The 20,960-nt window shown below is 35.0% G+C and overlaps 4 protein-coding genes across 4 annotated transcripts; all 4 read left to right on the forward strand.

Annotated features, from left to right (window-relative positions):
- Nucleotides 1-1,334: 1,334 nt before the first annotated feature.
- Nucleotides 1,335-3,783, forward strand: LOC110616473 (polyamine oxidase 1). The gene is made up of 8 exons (XM_021758839.2): nt 1,335-1,547; nt 1,692-1,938; nt 2,025-2,174; nt 2,253-2,631; nt 2,715-2,864; nt 2,958-3,212; nt 3,297-3,378; nt 3,447-3,783. The coding sequence occupies exons 1-8, from the start codon at nt 1,436-1,438 to the stop codon at nt 3,524-3,526; spliced, it is 1,455 nt and encodes a 484-aa protein (XP_021614531.1). The 5' UTR covers nt 1,335-1,435; the 3' UTR covers nt 3,527-3,783.
- A 1,508-nt stretch (nt 3,784-5,291) lies between these two features.
- LOC110617471 lies at nt 5,292-7,588 on the forward strand. Its single transcript, XM_021760253.2, has 5 exons — nt 5,292-5,665; nt 5,849-6,094; nt 6,381-6,462; nt 6,960-7,174; nt 7,262-7,588. The coding sequence occupies exons 1-5, from the start codon at nt 5,430-5,432 to the stop codon at nt 7,380-7,382; spliced, it is 900 nt and encodes a 299-aa protein (XP_021615945.1). The 5' UTR covers nt 5,292-5,429; the 3' UTR covers nt 7,383-7,588.
- Nucleotides 7,589-9,216: 1,628 nt separating this feature from the next.
- On the forward strand, nt 9,217-13,430 carry LOC110617470 (E3 ubiquitin-protein ligase SIS3). Its single transcript, XM_021760252.2, has 10 exons — nt 9,217-9,495; nt 9,611-9,649; nt 10,128-10,194; nt 10,302-10,375; nt 10,724-10,862; nt 11,067-11,159; nt 11,358-11,423; nt 11,510-11,629; nt 12,187-12,300; nt 12,876-13,430. The coding sequence occupies exons 1-10, from the start codon at nt 9,467-9,469 to the stop codon at nt 13,269-13,271; spliced, it is 1,137 nt and encodes a 378-aa protein (XP_021615944.1). The 5' UTR covers nt 9,217-9,466; the 3' UTR covers nt 13,272-13,430.
- A 978-nt stretch (nt 13,431-14,408) lies between these two features.
- LOC110618210 (protein EXECUTER 2, chloroplastic) lies at nt 14,409-20,818 on the forward strand. The gene is made up of 11 exons (XM_021761320.2): nt 14,409-14,813; nt 15,393-15,509; nt 15,595-15,660; nt 16,259-16,365; nt 16,429-16,510; nt 17,696-18,394; nt 18,780-18,906; nt 19,044-19,207; nt 19,301-19,375; nt 20,202-20,294; nt 20,461-20,818. Exons 1-11 carry the CDS (start codon nt 14,475-14,477, stop codon nt 20,560-20,562), a joined length of 1,971 nt encoding a protein of 656 aa, XP_021617012.1. The 5' UTR covers nt 14,409-14,474; the 3' UTR covers nt 20,563-20,818.
- The last annotated feature ends 142 nt before the right edge of the window (nt 20,819-20,960 follow it).

The raw sequence follows: 20,960 nt of genomic DNA on the forward strand, positions 1-20,960 counted from the left end.
AAACAAACTCTTAATAATATAATATAAAGGTTCTAGGCTTGATTTTTAAGATTGAAATAAATGGTTTAGGTTCTCAGCGTAAGTCCAAGTCATGAGTCTTTGTGACGTGACTTTAACGCTGTGGACTTTGATGTAATGAAATAATTTTTAATTATAATTAAAATATTTAAGCGTTTAGTAAAAAATATATAATTATTATTGTTAATATATTTATATATAATCATTTTTGTCACGTGAGTATACAAATATATCATAAAATTTAGAAAAAAAATTGAACACGTAGTCATAACGATAGTGATGGTCATAAATTAATACAGGTCATTCATTCTAGCTTACTAGTTCACTGAAATTGCAACATTTTCTCAGTTTATTTATTTCCTCATTTCAGTTTTATCGTGGAGCAACAGCAAAAGTCTCTCTCTTGGTTTTTAATACTAGAGTTACAGAGAGTGTGATGCACATTAGCTAGACTCTGGTTGGAGAGCAACTCAAGAGACACACCGGTAAAGAAGAAGAAATAATCAATCTTTTTCTCATGGTGGGGCTAACGATATGGCTCGTAGTGCTGACACTCGCACGGCGGCTCTTTGAAGATTCTTTTAGAACCAAAACATAGAAATCACACAAAAAACATATACATCATATTGAAGTTATGCTGTAATGTAGATTATTTTTTTGACTGTCCCTTTCAACTTCTTATTCAACTTTACATCTATTGATGTGACCACACATTTGCCTTATATTATTACATGACTTACCATTAATGCAACTTGCATATAAGTACAAAAAAAAACTGATGACAGTTTACTTTGTGCTCATGATGTCTTCCTCCGAGCCAATCTTTTGTTTTTCTATAGAAAGGACAAGAGGCCTGGAGCCCACTGGGATTGAAATTAGGCTTGGGCCAGAAAACTGGTCTCTCCATTTAAGCCCATGAGTACAAACATGCAAGCCTACCACAATGAAAAGTCGATCTATTGACAGCCATGATAAGGAAATCTAAAATTATAAAATTAAATTATTTAAATTTTAATAAAATAAATCAATTCATCTCAAATCAGATAATAACCGCTTGAAATAAGTGAGAGAATTAAATTATAATGAGCAATTTATATTATTATTCGTTTTTGAAATTTTATAAAATTAATTTTTTTATATTTTTCAATTTAAAAATATATACATTTTCAAAATAAATATTTCGTTATTGAAATTTTTGTTTTTGATACAATTTAATTTGGTGGGTACTTCATGGAATTGGAATGCGACTTAAATAATTGCCTGCAAAATCCTCATCTTTTTTCTTATCTTTTAGAACAGTGAAACGCGTGAACATTATGCTCATAGTTGCATTGCTGCAAATATAAACAGCTGCTTCACTTACTGCTATGCTACTCCTCTCCCAAGCAAAACAACAAATTCACTTGCTGCTTTAAGAATGAAGAAGAAGCTTTTGGCCATGGTGCTTGTCCTGCTTTTCCATTTCTTGCTGGCTGCAGCTTCTGCCTCACCGTCACCCACCGTCATTGTCATCGGAGCCGGCATGTCAGGTGACTGTATATAGCAAGAATATAGTGTAGCGCTGCTTTTTTAGCTGGTCTATAGAGACATGTATATATGATTTTGAATGAAATGGGTGCAAGTCATTCATTTTTTAATGTTTCATTTTGGGTTCTTTCACCTGTAAATTTCAGGAATTTCAGCAGCAAAAACTCTACATGAGGCAGGCATTCATGATATATTGATTCTCGAGGCAACTCCTAAAATTGGTGGCCGTCTCAAGAAAACTCAATTTAGTGGACTCACAGTTGAGCTGGGAGCCAATTGGCTTTATGGTGGAGGAACTGTAGCCAATCCCTTATTAGACATGGCCACAAAACTTAAGCTCAGAACTTCCCTTAACGACTTTGAAAATATCACATCAAATACCTATAAACAAGAGTAAACAACTGCTGCTTTTCTATTATGCCCTTTTTGGGTTTTTTTTCATAAGTAGTAATTTTCTTTGTTTTTTTCACTCCCCACAGAGGTGGACTGTACCCTTCTAAGCTGGTAGAGGCAATTAATAAGGTTGCTACTGCCAGAAATGATTTCTGCTCAAAGCTTTCAGAAAGATTATCGTCTAAAAAGAAGGATGTTGATGTCTCAATTTTGGCTGCACACCGCATATATAAACAGTAATAAATAATTCTATTTATCTGGTTTGAAGTTACTTTGTCTGAAAATGTGCCGACAGAGCTGAGTGCATCTTGCAGGGAGCCCAAAACGCCACTTGAAATGGTGATTGATTACTATTACAATGACTATCAAGATGCAGAGCCACCAAAAGTGACTAGTCTAAAGCACACATACCCTCGAAATGAGATCGTAGACCATGGAGATGATGCATACTTCGTGGCCGATCCCAGAGGCTTTGAGATTCTATCTCAATATCTCGCTAAGCAGTTCCTTTCCTCTTTGACGAGTGATCCCAGGCTCAAGTTAAACAAGGTAGTTAGAGAAATCATCTACTCGAGCCATGGAGTTACTGTAAAAACAGAAGATGGCTCCACATACAATTCCAGGTATGTTATTGTATCTGTCAGCCTTGGAGTCCTCCAGAGTGGCCTAATTGACTTCAAGCCCACGTTACCTGTAAGTTCACTACCAATTTCTTTTCTCAGCTTTCTTAAGGATCCTTTTCTGTTCCCTGAGTCTTAATCTTGATAATGAATCAGCTATGGAAAAGAATTGCAATATCAGATTTCAGTATGACAATATATACCAAGATCTTTCTAAAGTTTTCGTATGCATTCTGGCCTACTGGCCCTGGAACTGAGTTCTTCCTCTACACTCATGCGAGGCGGGGATACTATCCACTTTGGCAGGTCTTGAACACACATCAGAAAAAAAAAAAAAATCAGTTCTAGCTCCAAATTGCGAGGGCAAAATGTTTGACAGGGTGTTTCTTTTCTTGACAGCATTTGGAGAATGAGTATCCAGGATCTAATATATTATTCGTGACGGTAACAGCTGATGAGTCGAGAAGGATAGAGCAATTGCCTGATGAAACAATCGAAGCAGAGATCATGGAAATACTTAAGAAGTTGTTTGGGGAAAACGTTCCAAAAGCAGAATCAATTCTTGTACCCAGATGGGGCATGGACAAGTTCTACAAGGGTAGCTATTCTAATTGGCCTGATGGCTACAGTCAAAACCGCAAAGACCAATTAGCGGTAATTCCTATGTTGCTTGGTGGTGCAAGAAATGTTTTTCATTTTCCTCAAAGTTAAAAGTAGAAGCATTTTTTTCCTATGCAGGATCCTGTTGGTCCTGTATACTTTACAGGGGAGCATACCAACGATAAATACATAGGATATGCTACTGGCGCTTATCTTGCAGGTTCCCTCTCTTTCTCTCTCTCTCTCTCTCTGATTATGTGTATTCTGCTAATAAATTGGTAATTGCAGGAATCGACACTGCAAATGATTTAATCGAGTGCATAAAGAATAAATCTTGCAGAGGCTTTAACAGAAACAGATGGCATTGAGAAGGGAATGCTCCTTCTGAAGGAGAATCTCTACTCTGTTTTTCTGGAAAAATTAGCACAATTATTGTGTAGGTTGAGACAGGGATGAGCAAAGTCAAGTAGTTTTTTTTTGGGTGAAAATAAAATTTTCGATTAGAATTTAAAATTGAGACTTCATTAGCACTGAAAATGACTTACCAATAGCACGCTGGTGCAAAATCAAAATTGAATTCGTGCTTTATTTGATCAATAATATCAGCACGAGAATTATTTTTCAATTGACTACTTGATGTGGATGGATGGTTGGCATACAAAATTCGTGTATAAAATTAAAGACAGTTTGAAATTTAAAATTCCATGTCTAAGCAGGATCACGAACAAAATCAAATTAAAGATATTGGAGGATTTTTCTGTCCTGTCGCTATGATTTCGGGGGTTGAGATTCAAAAGTGGCCCCCAATTTTATGTACTGTCTAATGAATGCTTCAAAGGCAATTATTAGCTGACATTTTGAACTCTATCATTAAAATTGTTTTTTTTTGTCAATAACTTTTTGATTTTTTATTTTATAAAAAATTATTAATTATAACTTTTTAAATTAAATTTATATATCATTAAATTATTTAAAATAATAGATATAATAAATAATACTATAAATAAATAATAAAATTATTAAAATCAGCTATCAGTTGCCCCACGTTTCTTAGAGTCATAGGGCTTTGTTGTGTTGGGGCCGTGCTCTCTTCCTGCACGTTACACTCGTATGATTAATACTTTTAACAAAGATATATAATAATTTTATAAATATAATCTATTAAAATTTTAAAACTTTGATATTATATTTTTTTATAGTATTTATTTATTTTAAATAAAATAACTTCATATGTTATTTCTTAGCTGATTAAAATATATGTTATAAATTCTTTTTTATCAATGGTCAGAAAATAGCATTATAATAAGAATCCAAAGGGTATATGCAAAAGGGTTTAAAGAGAAAACTAAAGTCTGAATCCAAAACAAAATAAAATCTAAAAATAAAGAAAAATGAACCTAAAGAGAAACTAAACTAATAAAATCAAATACTTAACTAAAATTCAACTAAATCGAAAAAAAAATTATTAATTCTTTTAACTTTCAATAAACTTTCCCTTTCTTCTCTCTTTAGTTAAAAATCCTATATTATAGAAGTTATATATGGGTATATCATATAATTAATTAATTAATTGTGTTTAAAATTTTAAATCATAACTAATAAAAATAAAATAATTTTAATTTATTACAATTATAGTTAAAGCATTAAATTAAATTTAAAAATATTTAATAAGAAATTAAAATACAACGCTTAATTTTTTTAATTAATAAAATAGTTCTTAAACTAACTATTTTTGTTTAACAATATAATTTTTTATCAATTTTATTATATATCTTTATTTACAATTTTATATGCTTATCAATGTATTAGTGAATGATGAAAATATAAAAGTTGAAACAAAACAAAAATTTTTAAATCAAAGTATATAATATTATTGTTAATATAAAATAAAGTTTGGCAAATACTTTTAATATAAAATATTTATAAATGATATTTTATATAATAGAAATTTATTTATGATAAATATTTATTATTATATATGGTATAATGAGAATATATCTTTAGTGGTGATAGAAATTTAGTAAATAGTTATTTTTTTTTAATAAATTATTAATTTGGTGTAACAGGAGCATTCAATTTCCCGCAAACTAGCCTTGGGCCTTGGCCCGTGCTCAGTTGGGTGTCTTGCCTATCATAAGCAACGACTTGCCTTTCAACTCAGGCAGCAAATGGGTTTATGAATGCATAGGAAAGAGAAAACGAGGTCCCACTAATCGGAGAGGATGAAATTACAGATACCAAAGAACAGCACCCAGGCAGAAGCCCGCCAAAATGCCAGCAATCACCACCTCTTCATCTTCAATAACAACCCAACTTCCTCGCCTATCTCCTCCTCCTCCTCCGCCGTCCTCAATAACACATGCCCCTCAAAACCTTCATCATTCTTTTAAACCCGTATTCCGCCGCCACCTCCTTGTCCTTGCTTCCCTCTCTATCTCCCCTCTTCTCATACCAGCAGCCACTGCCCGTGGCCTCTTCCAAATGCCCCCCGTCCGCCTCACCAACCGGTAATTCCATGAAAACCTACAAATTATGTTACATTATAAATTTGATTTCTGAGTAACTAGTGCTCTTCAGATGTAAAATTCGTCCTCAGTTAGGTTACGCCATAGTTGAATACTGTATCTGGTAATCTAGCTTCTTTCCTTTTGTTTGATTTTGGGTGATTTATTGCATTGTGAGTAATAAAGGTACTATTTGGTGAGAGCTGGGGAATCTGAATTTGAGAGCCTCGGGATTATCAACACGAATCCAGTTGCAAAAACATCGGTTGATAGCGGTTTGTCAGAGAAAGGAAAGAAGCAGACTGTGAAGGCTGCTTTAGAATTGAAGGCAATGGGAGCTTGTGATAAGGGTTGCTGGATTTGGCCCTCCATTACTCAGAGAGCTTACCAGGCTGCAGAGATTATAGCTGCAATTAATGGAATCAGCAGGAGGTATTACTGAATTTAATGTCTAATTAACTGATGTTATAAGCTCTCTTGTATATAGCCAAATTACCTTTATTGAACTTTGGCTAGTCTGGATGGGGAAGAACTAATTTTGGCGTTCATTGTTGTAAGTTGAAGCTCATTTCAACAGCCATATCACCTGCCAATTTTTGTACATCAAACTCCGTTTATTTTTAGATGATATTAACTTCTTTCACTTCTTTGATATCTGTTGAGTGTTGGTATTGCTACTTATTGTTTTAAAACGTCAGTAGTTTCCTGTTGGTTGTAGTTTTATAGTTCCAGAGTACAGCTTCCTCGATGCTCGTGGATTGGGAGCTTATGAGGGCAAGAACTTGGAAGCTCTTTCAGAAGTAAAATCCCTTTATCTTCGTTGCTATGGAATTTTATGGATTCATTCAAAGGCTTTTAGAGTTTCCTTAGATCCCATAATCCTATTTCAAACCACAGTAGATTTGGTTTAAACATATGCACATGAATCTATCTACTTTTCCTTACACAAAATGGCTTTGGATTCAAAGTAAGAATTCATAATTATTTAAAGGAAATAGTTATTATTTGGGGAATCATGAGATTCACAAAGCTTTTACAGTAGAACTTGATTGATTAACATAACAAAACTTTGCTGAGCCTTCTTGATATTTTAGTTCTAATAATTTAACAATACAACAAAAGGAAATTAATCATATAAAACACTCGAGGAATTTTAATAATATGATTCTTTTTTTGGCCCCCAAAGTATTTCTTCAAGGATATTCGCTATTAGGATCCATCTAGATCCCTTCTCTTTCTGTGCCTACATGAGCTGCTGCCTTGTCTGTTGTATTAATACATTCTGCAAATGGTTCAGGTGTATGAATCAGATACTGTTTCTCCGAGAAACAAGCCTCCTCCAATTGATGATGGCACCCCAAATGAGAGTGTTGCAGACGTATTTGTCCGTGTGACCCAACTTATGTCCATTCTTGAAACCCAATATTCTGGGGAAACAATCATTATTGTCTCTCCAGATTCTGACAATTTATCAATTCTACAGGCTGGTTTAGTTGGACTTGATCTTCGAAGGTAACCAAGGCATTTTAACTGTTATTTTAGTGTCGTACAGAAATCATCACCTATCTTGTGATAACTTGCCTTTCACCATTGTCGCAGGCACAGAGATCTTTCATTTGGTCCTGGGGAAGTCAGATTCGTTGATACCAATAGCATACCTACTTATAAGCAACCTGCATCTGCTGTATATAAATGTCTAAACCCACCAGTTTGCAACTGAAATTATATGTTCATTTAGTTGGGCAATTTGTTTTTAAAGCAACTGACTTTTTATTTCTTCTGTATCTAATTCATTTTCACGTGTACCCGATCCATTTTTGCGCTTATGTTGATATCCTGTAAATCAGTTGGATGAAATGTTAGCCTTTTCGCTTGTTAATTTGAACTACAGTACATGAAGATGAAAAAGGTTGTGAAGTATCTACATATGAATTGTTGCACTGAACTCTTTATAGAAATCTGCTGTCGTTGACATCCTCCTATTAAACATACTAGAGGCCATGGCGTTGCAACTTCTTGTTTTGTATGGATTTCGTCAAGTTGTGGTTTCAGTTTCTTGTCAGTGACCCGCCTAGTTGGAACCTCCAAATTTATTCATCAATTTTCTAGGGACTTTGATTAGCTTGAAAATATTTAGTGTTGTTAGAAAGTGGACTAGCCTAGCCAGTTGGACTGGTCTAATCAGAAACCAACCAATGGTTGATTCAGTTTACACAGAAAGCCGTTTTTAATAGAAAAACCGAGCTTGACCCTTGAAAACCATCCAAATGATGGTCAACCCGGTCTTGTTCAACTGACCTGGACCAATTCATTATCTTAACCAAAAAAAACCAAAAATGTTAGAAACATTAAGATTTCGTATAAAAATTTCAAATAAATTTATACTAAATTATGTATGATTTTAGTTTAGTTTGAATTAATATTTTTTAAATTAATATTTAAAAAAATCAATTTTGTAAAATTTTTATTCTAAACGAGATAGAGATACAAACCCTAGATTACCGTTTCAAACTTGAGATGGATTCCTTCATAGCCCTTAACTGCTGGAACTCAACTTACCTATTAGTCACGTATGTTTTATATATGTATATGTAATTAGTTTGGTTTGATTAAGTTATTATATATTATATATATTAAAATTATTTTTACTTTTATGATACATAAAATTAATTGGAAATTCTTATAGTATAGAGCATTATTAATTTTAAATGTTGATGAAATGTTTAAATAATTTATGAAAATTAATTAATCTTATTCAATTGTTTATATAACTCTTATATTATATAACACCAAAAAATGAAATATAAATTTTAGTACAAACAGCATCTATGACCGTTAAAAAAAATTAATTTACTCTTATATATTTATATAACCACCATTTAAAATATTTTTTATATTTTAATATTAAATAATTATCAATCCATCACCGACACGAGCAACACGTAAGAAAAAAACTCAAGCAAAATCGCACAAATTAAATTACAACTAAATAAAAATTTAAAACAGCGAAATAATCCAAAACATAAACGATACAAACATTATTTCTACAGAGGACATCCTTCGTAAAAAAAAATGAAGAAGCCCAAAAGTCCATTCACCCGAATTTCTTTTCCTCTGTCTCACAGTTCTTTTTGCTCTTTCCTCTATGGAAGTTCAAATCGACAGTCAAATAATCGTCACATTCGAATTTATGTTTACCTAATCACTTCGAATTAATCCAATAACTTAAAGGTACGTGGCATAGGTATAAAAATTAATTATAACTGACAAAAAAAGATCGTGGTTGGACCCTAAAAAAGCAGGGGGCCGACCAACCCACGGCGTACCTAATTTCAACACGTCAGCATTCGCATCAGCATAGCTTCTCCTTGCTTCCGTACTCTTCCCAACATTTCACTTTTAAATTTTTATTATTAAAAAATATTTTTAATTTATTTTATTTCCCGCAAGAGCAACTGAACACTGCGCAACGTAACCCACCGCCACTGGATCACTTAACGCCGTCAATTGTCAATGACTTCCGTCAAACTTCCGTCTCTTCGGAGCCCCTCATCAAATCTTTTGCTCTGCTTCTACTCTTTCTCTGCTTCAAGAAAAGCTTCGTTCTCTCTGTAACATCTCTCTCTCTCTCTCTCTCTCTCTCTATTTCTCAATCTCTATTCAAGTAACTGCATAGCAGTTAAACTCATACATGAAATATTTGGATTCATCTCGGGGCATCGGATTCGGAGCCTTTTTCATGTCGTGACTGAAATGATGATTCAGTTCTTGATTTCAGTCTCGGTCTTTTAGGGATTTCCTGTTATGGCTATCAGAGGCGTAGATTTCAAGTGGTCAGTTCCTATCATTCCTTCCGTTTATGCATCAGATTTCTTCGTTTTGTCTCTTCTTCTTCTCCAGCTACTACTGCTGCTGCTGCTTTTTTTATGCGGTTATGGATTTTTGCAGGTACGATGGTTTCTTCTTGTCGATGCTGGCCACAAGTGTGTATCCTTTTCTCCTTTTAGCATTTAGGGTTTTTTGCTTCGTTGGTTTATAAACTGATTTAGAGCATTCAACTTCTTTTTCTTTTTTAGCGTATGTTAATGTTTTTAGTGTGAATTACGTTTTCAGTAACTCTTTTGGATTCTTTATTTGGTTCGCATTCTGTATGCTTTGCAATTGCAACCCTTATTTTGATTTCAGTTCCAGTCTTAATCTGTCTGTACTGACTTCTCTTTGTTGCTGAAGAATTATAAGTTTGCCACATTATTATTGTTTTTCCCCCTCCTTTTGGCATTTCTAGTAAAGGAAAACAAGATCGTAAATTGAATATGTAAACGTTAAAACCATTCTGCATGGACTAGGCTGTGTGATCTTTTTCATTTTCTGAAATTCACTTATCTTTGAGCATTGCATTTTGATCAGTCTAATACAACTGAAAAGTTAATGTCTTTGGGTGCATTTCCTTTACAATCTTTCATAGAATCATTGTTGCAATCAATTGGAAACGATATCATCTTTGTACATATCCATTGCACATATGGATCGTGGTGAGTCTCTCTCTATCTATCTTCTCGAGTGACTCAATCGAGTTTCATATATATACTGTGATTTATCCGTTACTGACAATATCCTCGTGTCTATCTTACTGCCTCAGGTTGATTATACTACTGTCTTTGTCTTTCGCCTCTTGATGTTCATAGATAATGGACTTGCTGCTGGAATGGGTTTGTAAGGCCCTTATCTTATATTCCTTACTATCAATTTCTGTAACGAACTTGTAGGTTTAGATCAATTCGTACCTTGTCTTTTGTGTCTCAGAAAAATGGATTTTGTGAAAGAGAACTTTTTTATTGGAGTTCATAAAGCCTGTAACATCTCACAGGAGATGCATCAACTAGCTGGAGAATTTGTTGCCTTTTTGTTGTGGAATCCCGTTCCTCATGCCAGTGAACTCTTGCATAAAGAAATTGAACTTTGTAACTAAAAGTTTTGTTTTCCTTTTCTTTAGTTAATTTGGCCAGGTCGAGGAATCTTATAATAAGTTGTTCACCTTTCTTCATTTTCACATGCTTTTAGGGATTTTGGACCGCAGCAGCGGTATGCTCGTTTTTGTGGAAGAGTAGTGGTCCTTTCAATTCTTTCTTTGCTGCTCTATCCATTCCTCTGGGCTTGGACTATAATTGGTACGCTCTGGTTCACAAGTGCAAGAAATTGTGTAAGTTCTTGTCTGATTCCTCATCTATTGAGAGCATTGTCATTAGTGAACCCCCCCCCCCCCCCCCCACACACACACACACACACGCACTCTCCTCGCCCTCTTCTTCCCTCTCTCTCTGTCTTTTTCTTTCTTTCTTTCTTTCCTTTTTTTTTTTAAGAGTTTGATCAGTGGGAACATTCTTATATATGTTCTTTCTTGCAGTTGCCAGAAGAAGGGCAGAAATGGGGTTTTATTATTTGGTTGCTTTTCAGCTACTGTGGACTCCTTTGCATTGCTTGCATGTCTATGGGAAAGGTTATAATAGCACCTTCTTACTGCTTGTGCAGTGGTCATTAGATTTAAGCTTGATCTTGCTACATGAAACTGAAAGCAGCAATAGTTCATTAGCTATCTTTTTGAAATTTCACCCTGCCCATCAAGAAAATATAGCTCCTGATTCTTTCTTACAGCATATGCCCCTTCTTACACTTGTTTTTATGAATTCTTTCATAGTGGCTTACACGAAGACAAGCACACCTATTTCGTGCTCAGCAAGGAATTCCTATTTCAGAATATGGGGTAATATTTCTTGCATATGGAATAGTTGGAGATGGAGTTTATTACCTTTCTTGGTGGTTCCATAATTTTTACATATGATAATCCAGGTTTTGGTTGACATGGTTCGGGTACCGGATTGGGCATTTGAAGCTTCAGGACAAGAAATGAGAGGCATGGGGCAAGATGCTGCAGCATACCATCCTGGACTTTATCTAACTCCTACTCAGGCAAGTGCTTGCTACTTAAGGGCAAGAATTGACATTTTCCGCCCTTTACGAGGGTGATATATTATTGTTATTGTACTTTACCTACAAAGTATGGTAGGGGATTGTTCATTTTCTAATTTCTGGGTTTGTTCAACTCCAAGAGATGAAAGCTAGGGAAGCAATTAGTTTTAAAGTCCACATTCTAGAATTTTCTCTCTATCAATCAGTATTTGAAACTACATTTCTGAATGGTGAAAACATTCTTGTCAAGTATTATTTGCAAAACAGGGACTTGTCTCTGTAGAGATTATGATTGGAAGTGAATTAAATTATGAAGATAAGATTCTCATTCTCTTTCATTGTATCTGTCTGAGAATCTGTTCTTGTGGCCATGTCAAATCTGATAAAATTTGGATAAATTTGTTTCGTCCAGGTTTTTAACTATTATTACACTATTTTATTGTATCTAGAGGTCATGTATGTTTAATTCTTTCCATTCACTTGTATAGTTTAGTGATAGAAGTCTTGTATCAGTTCTTTATTCTGATGCCTGACTTCTTTGTTTTGGATTTCGATAGCGAGAAGCAGTGGAGGCGCTCATTCAGGAGCTTCCAAAGTTCCGGCTAAAGGCTGTTCCAACTGATTGCAGTGAATGTCCCATCTGTCTAGAAGAGTTCCATGTAGGGAATGAGGTAAATATTCATTCTCCAATGGCTACTCAATCATGGACAAACTGTTTCTACTTATCATATGTTGCTTATTAAAAAAAAAAAGATCTCTTCATACTATATGACTTGTTATTCCAAAAGGATCTTTTGTGTACATTGCCCCCTCCCTAGCCATATATATAGAAAGAGAAAGAAAGAATGGCCTTTGTTCATCATAAAGACAAGTGTTTTTAGCTTGGATGTAATCCTTTTATGCCACATGGATCCATGTCTGGTCATATTAAGGATTAACTGAAAACTATAACTATTCAAACTTCCATCTATAACTTTGGAGGTTCTGTCCTGATAATTAAACTTATGGTGGTGGAGGAGCTAGAACCTAAAGCCAAAGAGGGGCAGGGTTTTTGGTTTGGGGTTAACTCTTGCTGGGCTGTTGGAAATGCCAGGCACATAGCTGTTAGAAATGGCACTGGCTATAGGACGTGGGAGAATCAGACAATTGAACCTTTAAAATCCTGCACAAAGATGCACATGAACAATGAGTTCCAATATCATTTGTTATGTTTTTTAATGGAAGCTACTTACTAGTGATGGTGCAGGTTCGTGGCCTGCCTTGTGCACATAATTTCCATGTGGAATGCATTGATGAGTGGCTTCGCCTGAATGTGAAATGTCCGCGGTGCCGTTGCTCAGTTTTCCCAAACCTTGATCTTAGTGCCCTATCAAATCTTGGTGCCGAATCTGAACGCCCTTCTGCCACTGTTGTAACAACTTCCAGATATATGAGAACTCAACCCTCTAGCCAGAGTTACCTGTTGAGATTGCAGGGTCTACTCCAACCTGTCCGCACTGAGAATGCAGAGGCTTCTGGTGATGTAGTTCTTGATCTGGAAGCTGTTGAGAATGGAAATGCAGTTTTGGCAACTGGAGAAGCAAGAGATGTGGAGCCAGTTTGCTCAATTGGAAGCATGCTTCTTGGTCAATCTCAACGCTAGTCTCTTTACCAATTTGTGACCTTGAGCCGATAAAGGATCCTTGCAATGGCCATTGTTTAGTGGCTGTGCTGGTTCTTTCACTGTAGTTAAAAAATCTCATTCTTCTACAGTCATGTGAACAGAAAATCGGCAATGATATATACATACCTCTTTTGTTTAGTTCATTACAGAAAAAAAGGGGTCACTGCCTAATCCTTATACCGATTTCAAACTTGCATGGAAAATAATAATTTTTGCTGTTGGAGTGAAGTCTTGACCAAAAATATACAGTTCAGAAAGTTCTTACAAACTGAAAATACAGCGCATATCAATCAGGCATTATTCCTACTGTTGCTCTTGCAAGCTTTGAGTATTTTATATTTTCGACTATATCGATGCAATTGAATTTATGTTCTCTCTTTAAGAAACAGAAATATGTACATATTTTTCTCACTCTTTGATGCACTAAAATGATTTTTTTTAACATAACGTCTTCGGCCTTCAAAGACATTACACTATTGGTTTTTATGATATTTCGTGGATTAAAGTGCACTTTGAAAAAAACACACAAAACAGTAAATTACTTGTATCATTATTTATTTTTAATATTATAAAGTGCACTTTGCCATAGTGTAAAAGACATATAATAATCTATATATTATTGAATTTGGTACACATATCAAATCTTAATCGAAATTTTAAATCTCATATATAAATTTTAATAATAATAATAATAATAATAATAATAATAGAATAGTTTAAACTTAATAGAATCTTAATTAAAATTTTAAATAATTTATCGATTTCATAAAGCAATTGTGAATATTTAATGTAGTTTTCTTTTATATAAAAAAAATAGGCCAATAGTGTCATAGTATACAAATTAAGCTGTATAATATAAATTAAAAAAAAAATTTTTTTGCATATTAATTTTTCATTTTAACTTAGAAAAATCAGCCGCTATAAATAATCACAGGACCTTCACGTCACTTCAAAGGACCTTTTTAGTACAAATTAAAATTGAGGCACTTAAGATCCAAAGAGAAAAAATGCAGCACTTTTACGTTATATATGTTAAATCCAGGTACTAAATGTGTAATTATCCGAGTACTCTTCCACTTGGCCTCACCAAAGTTTATCTATCCCCCAAATATAATATTTTTTTCCTCACAGGGACACCGCTCTTACCATCCAGATTGAGAAAACCCTCAGCGATTCAGAGTGATGACAGCGCCAAGTATATGGGGGATGGCGCAAGCTCACCTCAGCCCCTTTTGTTGCTTAGATTTCTCAGCAAAGAAACCCACCAATTTCAGCTTTGTTTTTGGTTGGGGCTACACTTCTCTTCACGACTACCGCAGCAACAAGAACAAGATGCCTTCTTCCTTTCTTAGTAAGAACCGCAAGAACTCTCTTTTCCACCGTTGCCGTTGTAGTAACAGTGACAATTATGACGGTAACATTAGTGGTGCTGCTAGTTCTTCCTTGGCCTGGGATTGGAATAGATGGAGTCGCCATTTTTCTGAGGTGGAACAAGCTGAAAGTTTTGCCTCGGTCCTCAAGGTACCTCTTCTTTTTTTTGGGTGATTTTTGGATTTTTTTAATGGTGGTTCTGTTTATTTTTCTTGTCCTTTAGGAATATTCTTCATCCGGATGGAAATTGGAATATGATTCCCTTCTTTCGTGTGTTGTTTTTTTTTTTCTCCCTGCTGCTATGCAGTTGCCTGAATATTATCGCCAATGCATGCAAGTGATTGTTTATTGAAATTTTTATTTAAAAAAATCGGGAAGGGGATAAATTATAAGTTTTATATATTATGACATTTTAAAGACAAAAGAAAATTAGAGAATTTTGACTTTGTGCTATTGGAAAATGAAACTGCATATCTTCATTGAGTCAGTAATCAGTATATTTTATCCAGTTTGACTAATTACATATTCAGTATATTCTGAATGCTATAAATTATTATTATTATTTGAAAACAACTCATAAGTTAATTAACTTCAGCAATTCAGTAGTTCTTTGAGTCAAACAATTAAAACCTGCTTAATGAATTCTAAACGTAGATTTGGGTATCATATTATTGAGGTCCATCAAATCTAGTCTAACTTCAATCACTAATGCAATACTGATTTCTGCAGTTCCAACTTGAAGATGCAATTGAGAAGGAAGACTTCAAAGAAGCTGCAAAATTGAAAATGGCCATTGCAGAAGCTACTTCAAAGGATAGTGTTGCTGAAATAATGACGGAGTTGCAGGTTAGAGTCCCTACAAGTGTGGATCTAGAAATTTGTCCAAGTTCTTTGAAAACCTGTATGAATCTAATCTTTGTTTTATCTGCAGAATGCAATAGATGAGGAACGGTATCATGATGCTTCAAGATTGTGTAAATATACTGGCAGTGGATTGGTAATTAGCGTCCCTTTGTCAATATAATCTCATCTTTCCATTTAAATGTTTCCTGCTTCCAAGTTTTTAGTGAAATTCTTGATTTGCTTTCTTGGCCAGTAAGGTGGAAAGGCAAAGATCATTAATATATATAGCCTAAGGTTAATAAGGACCCACAATTTAGAGGAGTGTTGCTGATTTGATAAAAATGTGGTGGTTCCATTTTGGCCCCAGAAATCATATAAACTGCTTTTCCATAGGCACTATTTTTCTGAGGTTTCATGTTTAATCAATAACTAAAGATGGGTGTGAATTTCTAGTGCATGTCTACTATTCCTTGCCCAGCATAGTTGCCAGTAAACGTAACCAACATTTTTCATTGTATGATTAAGGACGGCTTCTTGTAACTTTACCTCTAATCAATTGATACAGCTGTGGAAATTTGATTTTTCATGCATTTTTTTACCAAAAAGTTGGGATACCATGATTTTTGCTGGTATTATCAGTTTGTCACCTACACAATTGCGCAAGTTCAATTGAATGGTTATGTCATACACATGCTCTAATGAAATGTGGGTTTTTGAAGTTTTGATGAAAATTCTCTGTTTTCTGTTAACAGGTAGGTTGGTGGGTGGGCTACTCGACAGATTCTGATGATCCCTTTGGTAGACTGGTACAGATAACACCTGGAGTGGGCAGATTTGTTGGCAGGAGTTACAGTCCAAGGTGAGAATCTGTGGCTTGTATTGTTTAATTCTCTGAACTGCTGATAAATATTGTTTGCTACAGGCAGTTGGTCACTGCATCTCCTGGAACTCCATTGTTCGAAATTTTTGTAGTCAAAGATGCAGATGAAAGATATGTTATGCAGGTATAGCTCATTTAAGTTTTTCAGTCATGAGGTGCAAGGGAAATTCGTGTGGGTTGAAGGACAGCATAGGGTAGATTTCAGATTATGCATTTAATTGTCTTGGTCCATTTATACTACAACCAATTTCATCTTTTTAACTCATATTCATCATGTCATGTCTAGATACTTTTTGGCATTATTTCTGCTCTCAGTTTGGAGAAGGTATTCCAATATTTATTATTTATACATTTAATTAAATCTGTATGTTACTTGAGGTTAGTTCTTATGTCTGGCTGTTTCATTATCATTTTTTTCCTTTTTTCCTACAACCAACACTCCAAGCCTGTTTGGCATTGAGGCTAGGGATTAGAAAAGCGCTTTTAGAACAGGCAATACTTTAGATGTTGTTGAGGGCATTGAGGTTAGGGATTAGAAAAGCGCTTTTCAGAACAAGCAATATGTTACATGTTGTTGAGAAGCTATTTTTGTTATCTTGGTGTTCTTATTACTAAACTATATTAAAAATAAATTTAAATCAATTTTTAATATTTTGTAACTATTATATTTATGAAAGTGTTTTTCTCAATAGTAGCTTTAACAGCAATGCCAAACAGGCCCTCTAAAGCAGAACTTAAAATCATATCAACCAATCTGAGTTTTTCTGCTTAGTAACGTAAAGCTGATGCTAAATAGGGCTTCCATTGACCCATCTCAGGATTTTCAGATGGCTGCTAAGTGATAACTGCTTTGATAACATGCTCTGTCTACTCTCCTGGTTATATGTGCGGTGGTTCTTGTCTTTTAGGCATATGATGTTCTCAATTTCTATTGGAACTTTGGACACACAGCTAAATTTTATAGATACCTGGTATCTCTTTTGCTGGTATTGACTTGTGAGTGTAACATTGGAGATGTACAGAAGAAATAGCAAGTGTTTAACCATGTATAGACAGGCGGCTAATATCAGCTTTGCATCTGTCTTTTACTCTACTTGGATGTATATGTGTAGCATACATTTCGCTGAAAACTTGCTGTCATTCAAGGAGTACATCTAATATCAAATCAAATTCACGAAACATGTATATTGAGAATTTTGGCCTGTAAAGATCTGATTGAGCTGCTCATAATGTTATTTTAGATATAAATTTTATACTTTCCATTCACATTCTCTGTATTTTGTGGCACTCATATTGCATCTCTTGACAGGTTGTACGTCTGCAGCGTGCTAAAGGAGCTTCAACAAACTCCACAAGTTCACATTCTAAATCTGGTACAAGCCCATCCACTTCCGAAGTTGAGAAGGCTTCTGCGGTAGATGTAAAGCAAAATGAAATCAAGCCAGAGGAAAGTGAGGAGCAGGGGATAAATATTGAGGGAGCAACTGAGGAAGGGATAAAAAGTGTGATAAACTTTCTTAAAGATAAGATTCCAGGGTTGAAAGTAAAAGTGATGAACATCAATGCTGCTGAGGAAGTGATAGAGGATAATGATTCTGTGAAGCAGCTGATGCAAGAAGATGAAGAGCAGGCAACTAGTAGTGAAAATTCTGAGGATGAAATTGATAAGTTGGAAGAGATTCAGCCAGATGGAGTTTCCCTGGAAGGTGATAGTGATCCCTCAGAAGATGCAAAAGATTTAGATATGAAGCTTTTTATCGGTGGAGTTGTTCACAGTGATGAGGACACTCCTAATAAGGATGACTATGTACGTTTACCTGCTGAAATTAATGACATGGAGAAAGATTCTTTTGTACTACATATTCCTGAGAGAAGTCTAGACTATGACAGTAGACAAAGTAAAGCTTCTAGGATAAAAGTGGCAGCTATAGCAGCTAAAGGTGTTTCTGAGTTGATGCCTCCAGATGTTGCTAAGGCATTTTGGGGTGCTGATAAAGTTTCTTCAAAGGTATGGTTTAATTTAGAATTAGCAGACCCTTAATTCTCATTTATTCTCTGCTTCTTGATGTCACAAAATTAAATGGTAAAAGAAACTGCCCTGTTGGGGAATTTCTTAGTTTAGCTGTTCTAGGCTTCCAACATCAACTTGGACAATCACAGAACGCTGGACATTTTGATGTTCATGATATTATGCTGATCAAATTTCATCCAGTTTGATTCATAACAAAATTGGTAACTGTATGAATGCTAAAATCTTTATAGTAGTTAGCTACATTCAGACCTTTGGCCCCTGAAGGCTGACTGGTGTGCTTAATAACCTGCTACCTTATTCTGTATATTAAGAGTATGTTTCTCTCAACAAGAAGCTGATAGTTCATTTACTTTTCTTTCAGGTTTCAAGAGATGTGCGCGAAATTGTCAAACTTGCTGTTAGTCAAGCTCAGAAGCAAAATCGTTTATGCAAATACACAAATTTCAGTAGAATTACCACTTCCAATAACAATTTTGATCCATTTGATTGTCAGTCAATTTACATTTCTTTTTCCCTACTTCCTTGATATAGTGTTGCCCCCCAAAAGTGAGGTTCATTGTGATCGAGGCATCCTTGATTTAATTGGTAGAAGATATTTAATGATGATATAACCTTTTGAGTGCAGGCCTATATGTTGGTGCTTTTGGCCCCTATGGAACGGAGATAGTACAATTGAGGCGTAAATTTGGTCACTGGAATGGTGTGGATGAAAAGTCCTCAGATGTAGAATTCTTTGAGTATGTTGAGGCAGTGAAACTAACTGGAGACCTTAATGTTCCTGCTGGCCAGGTTTGCATCATTAAAATTTATTGGTAATTAGGCTACTCAAATTGTTCGTAGAACAGAAAATTCATAGTAATGAATTACCATTTCCATATTTAGGTAACATTTCGTGCCAAAATTGGGAAAGGGAGTCGCAATTCTAACCGTGGAATGTATCCAGATGAATTAGGAGTGGTAACTATACTTGCTCATGCGTTACTCTCTCTCTCTCTCTCTCTCTCTCACTCTCTCTCTCTATGTGTGTGTGTGTGTGCGCATGTGCACATTTCATGCCAAAATTGGGAAAGGGAGTCACAATTCTAATCGTGGAATGTATCCAGATGAATTAGGAGTGGTAACTATACTTGCTCATGCATCACTCTCTCTCTCTCTCTCTCTCTCTCTCTCTCAATGTGTGTGCCGCACATGCTCGCATGTGTTTGTCAACTATTATGCTTGTTTGGTATCTTCTCATTGTTGTTGTTCTCTTGGTCTTCTTTTATTGTTATAAAGAATATCAGACCTGTTGTTCCTTGCAAAAATCTGTACTGTGGTTGCTCCAGTCTTTAATGGAGGTTTAAAAAAAACCCAGAAAGCTTAAAATCTTCTCTAATAAATCTTAGCGTACAAAGTAGAGAAAAATGTGCCTCACGATTTGCAGATATTAAGGATTTTAGGGCTGCTTTATCTATGAATGTAATCACAATCTCAGCCAGGACATCTATTGGTTCACATATTCTTCTGCATTCAGCTTCTTTGCTTTATCACCGTAGATACCATATTTTTCGGTGAATTTGTGTTTACGTGTGCATGGAAATGTGAATAATGCAAACAAGGTATAGAATTTGACCCCATCTTCTTAGTCACATGTACTAAGCAGATAAGTTGTAAATTGTGGAAGTTTAATAGCATCTGAAAAATAAATTCACTTGTTGGCTGCTTCATTTTGGTCTCCTTATATACATGTACCCTAAAGGTGCATCATGCATGCAATGGTGTGTGAAAAGGCTATTTTAATCAGGTTGCAAGTTACAAAGGTCAAGGAAGGATAGCAGAATTTGGCTTCCGAAATCCACAATGGGTTGATGGTGAACTTCTCCAACTCAATGGGAAGGTAATGAAATTCTTCAAGATGCTCACAAACATTTCTTCCTGCTGCTGCTCCTCCATCTTATTTTCTTGCAGTTTCTAACTAGAATTTTCTTCATATGATTTGCTAAGTAGAATTTCTATTCATGTAATTTGGCTGAATTTATTTGTAATTTTTTCATTTATTTTAGGGTATTGGACCTTATGTCAAAGGCGCAGATCTTGGCTTTCTTTACGTTGTTCCTGAGCAAAGTTTCCTTGTGTTGTTTAATCGGTTGAAACTACCAGACTAAGCCACATTTTTGTCTCCATTCTGATACGGTGAGAATTGAAGCATCTGATAGTGAGGAGAGTACTTGTGTATATAGTTTGTTGAGAAATGCAGGCGGTTTTATCCCACTTCGTAAGCGCTTATACCTTATCATATTTTATTTTTGTGAGGGGCATTTTTCCTTGTATGCCTTCCATATATAAATTCTTTCCTCATGTAAATCTTCTTTGTTTGTTAACTAACCGAACTAATAATCATGTAGTGCATTTGAAGGATCATTCACCTGCAGTTTACTTAGTTTCGATGCTTTTTCAGGGTATTTGAATTGATAATTTCAAGGGGATTTTTAATTGGTTTGCTTCCCCAAATGTAAGTGTGTTTATTCATTGAATGATTGGGAGCCTTTTGGCACCAGAAATG

The sequence above is a fragment of the Manihot esculenta genome, chromosome 6 (genome assembly GCF_001659605.2).
Source record: "Manihot esculenta cultivar AM560-2 chromosome 6, M.esculenta_v8, whole genome shotgun sequence".
Classification (NCBI taxonomy): domain Eukaryota; kingdom Viridiplantae; phylum Streptophyta; class Magnoliopsida; order Malpighiales; family Euphorbiaceae; genus Manihot; species Manihot esculenta.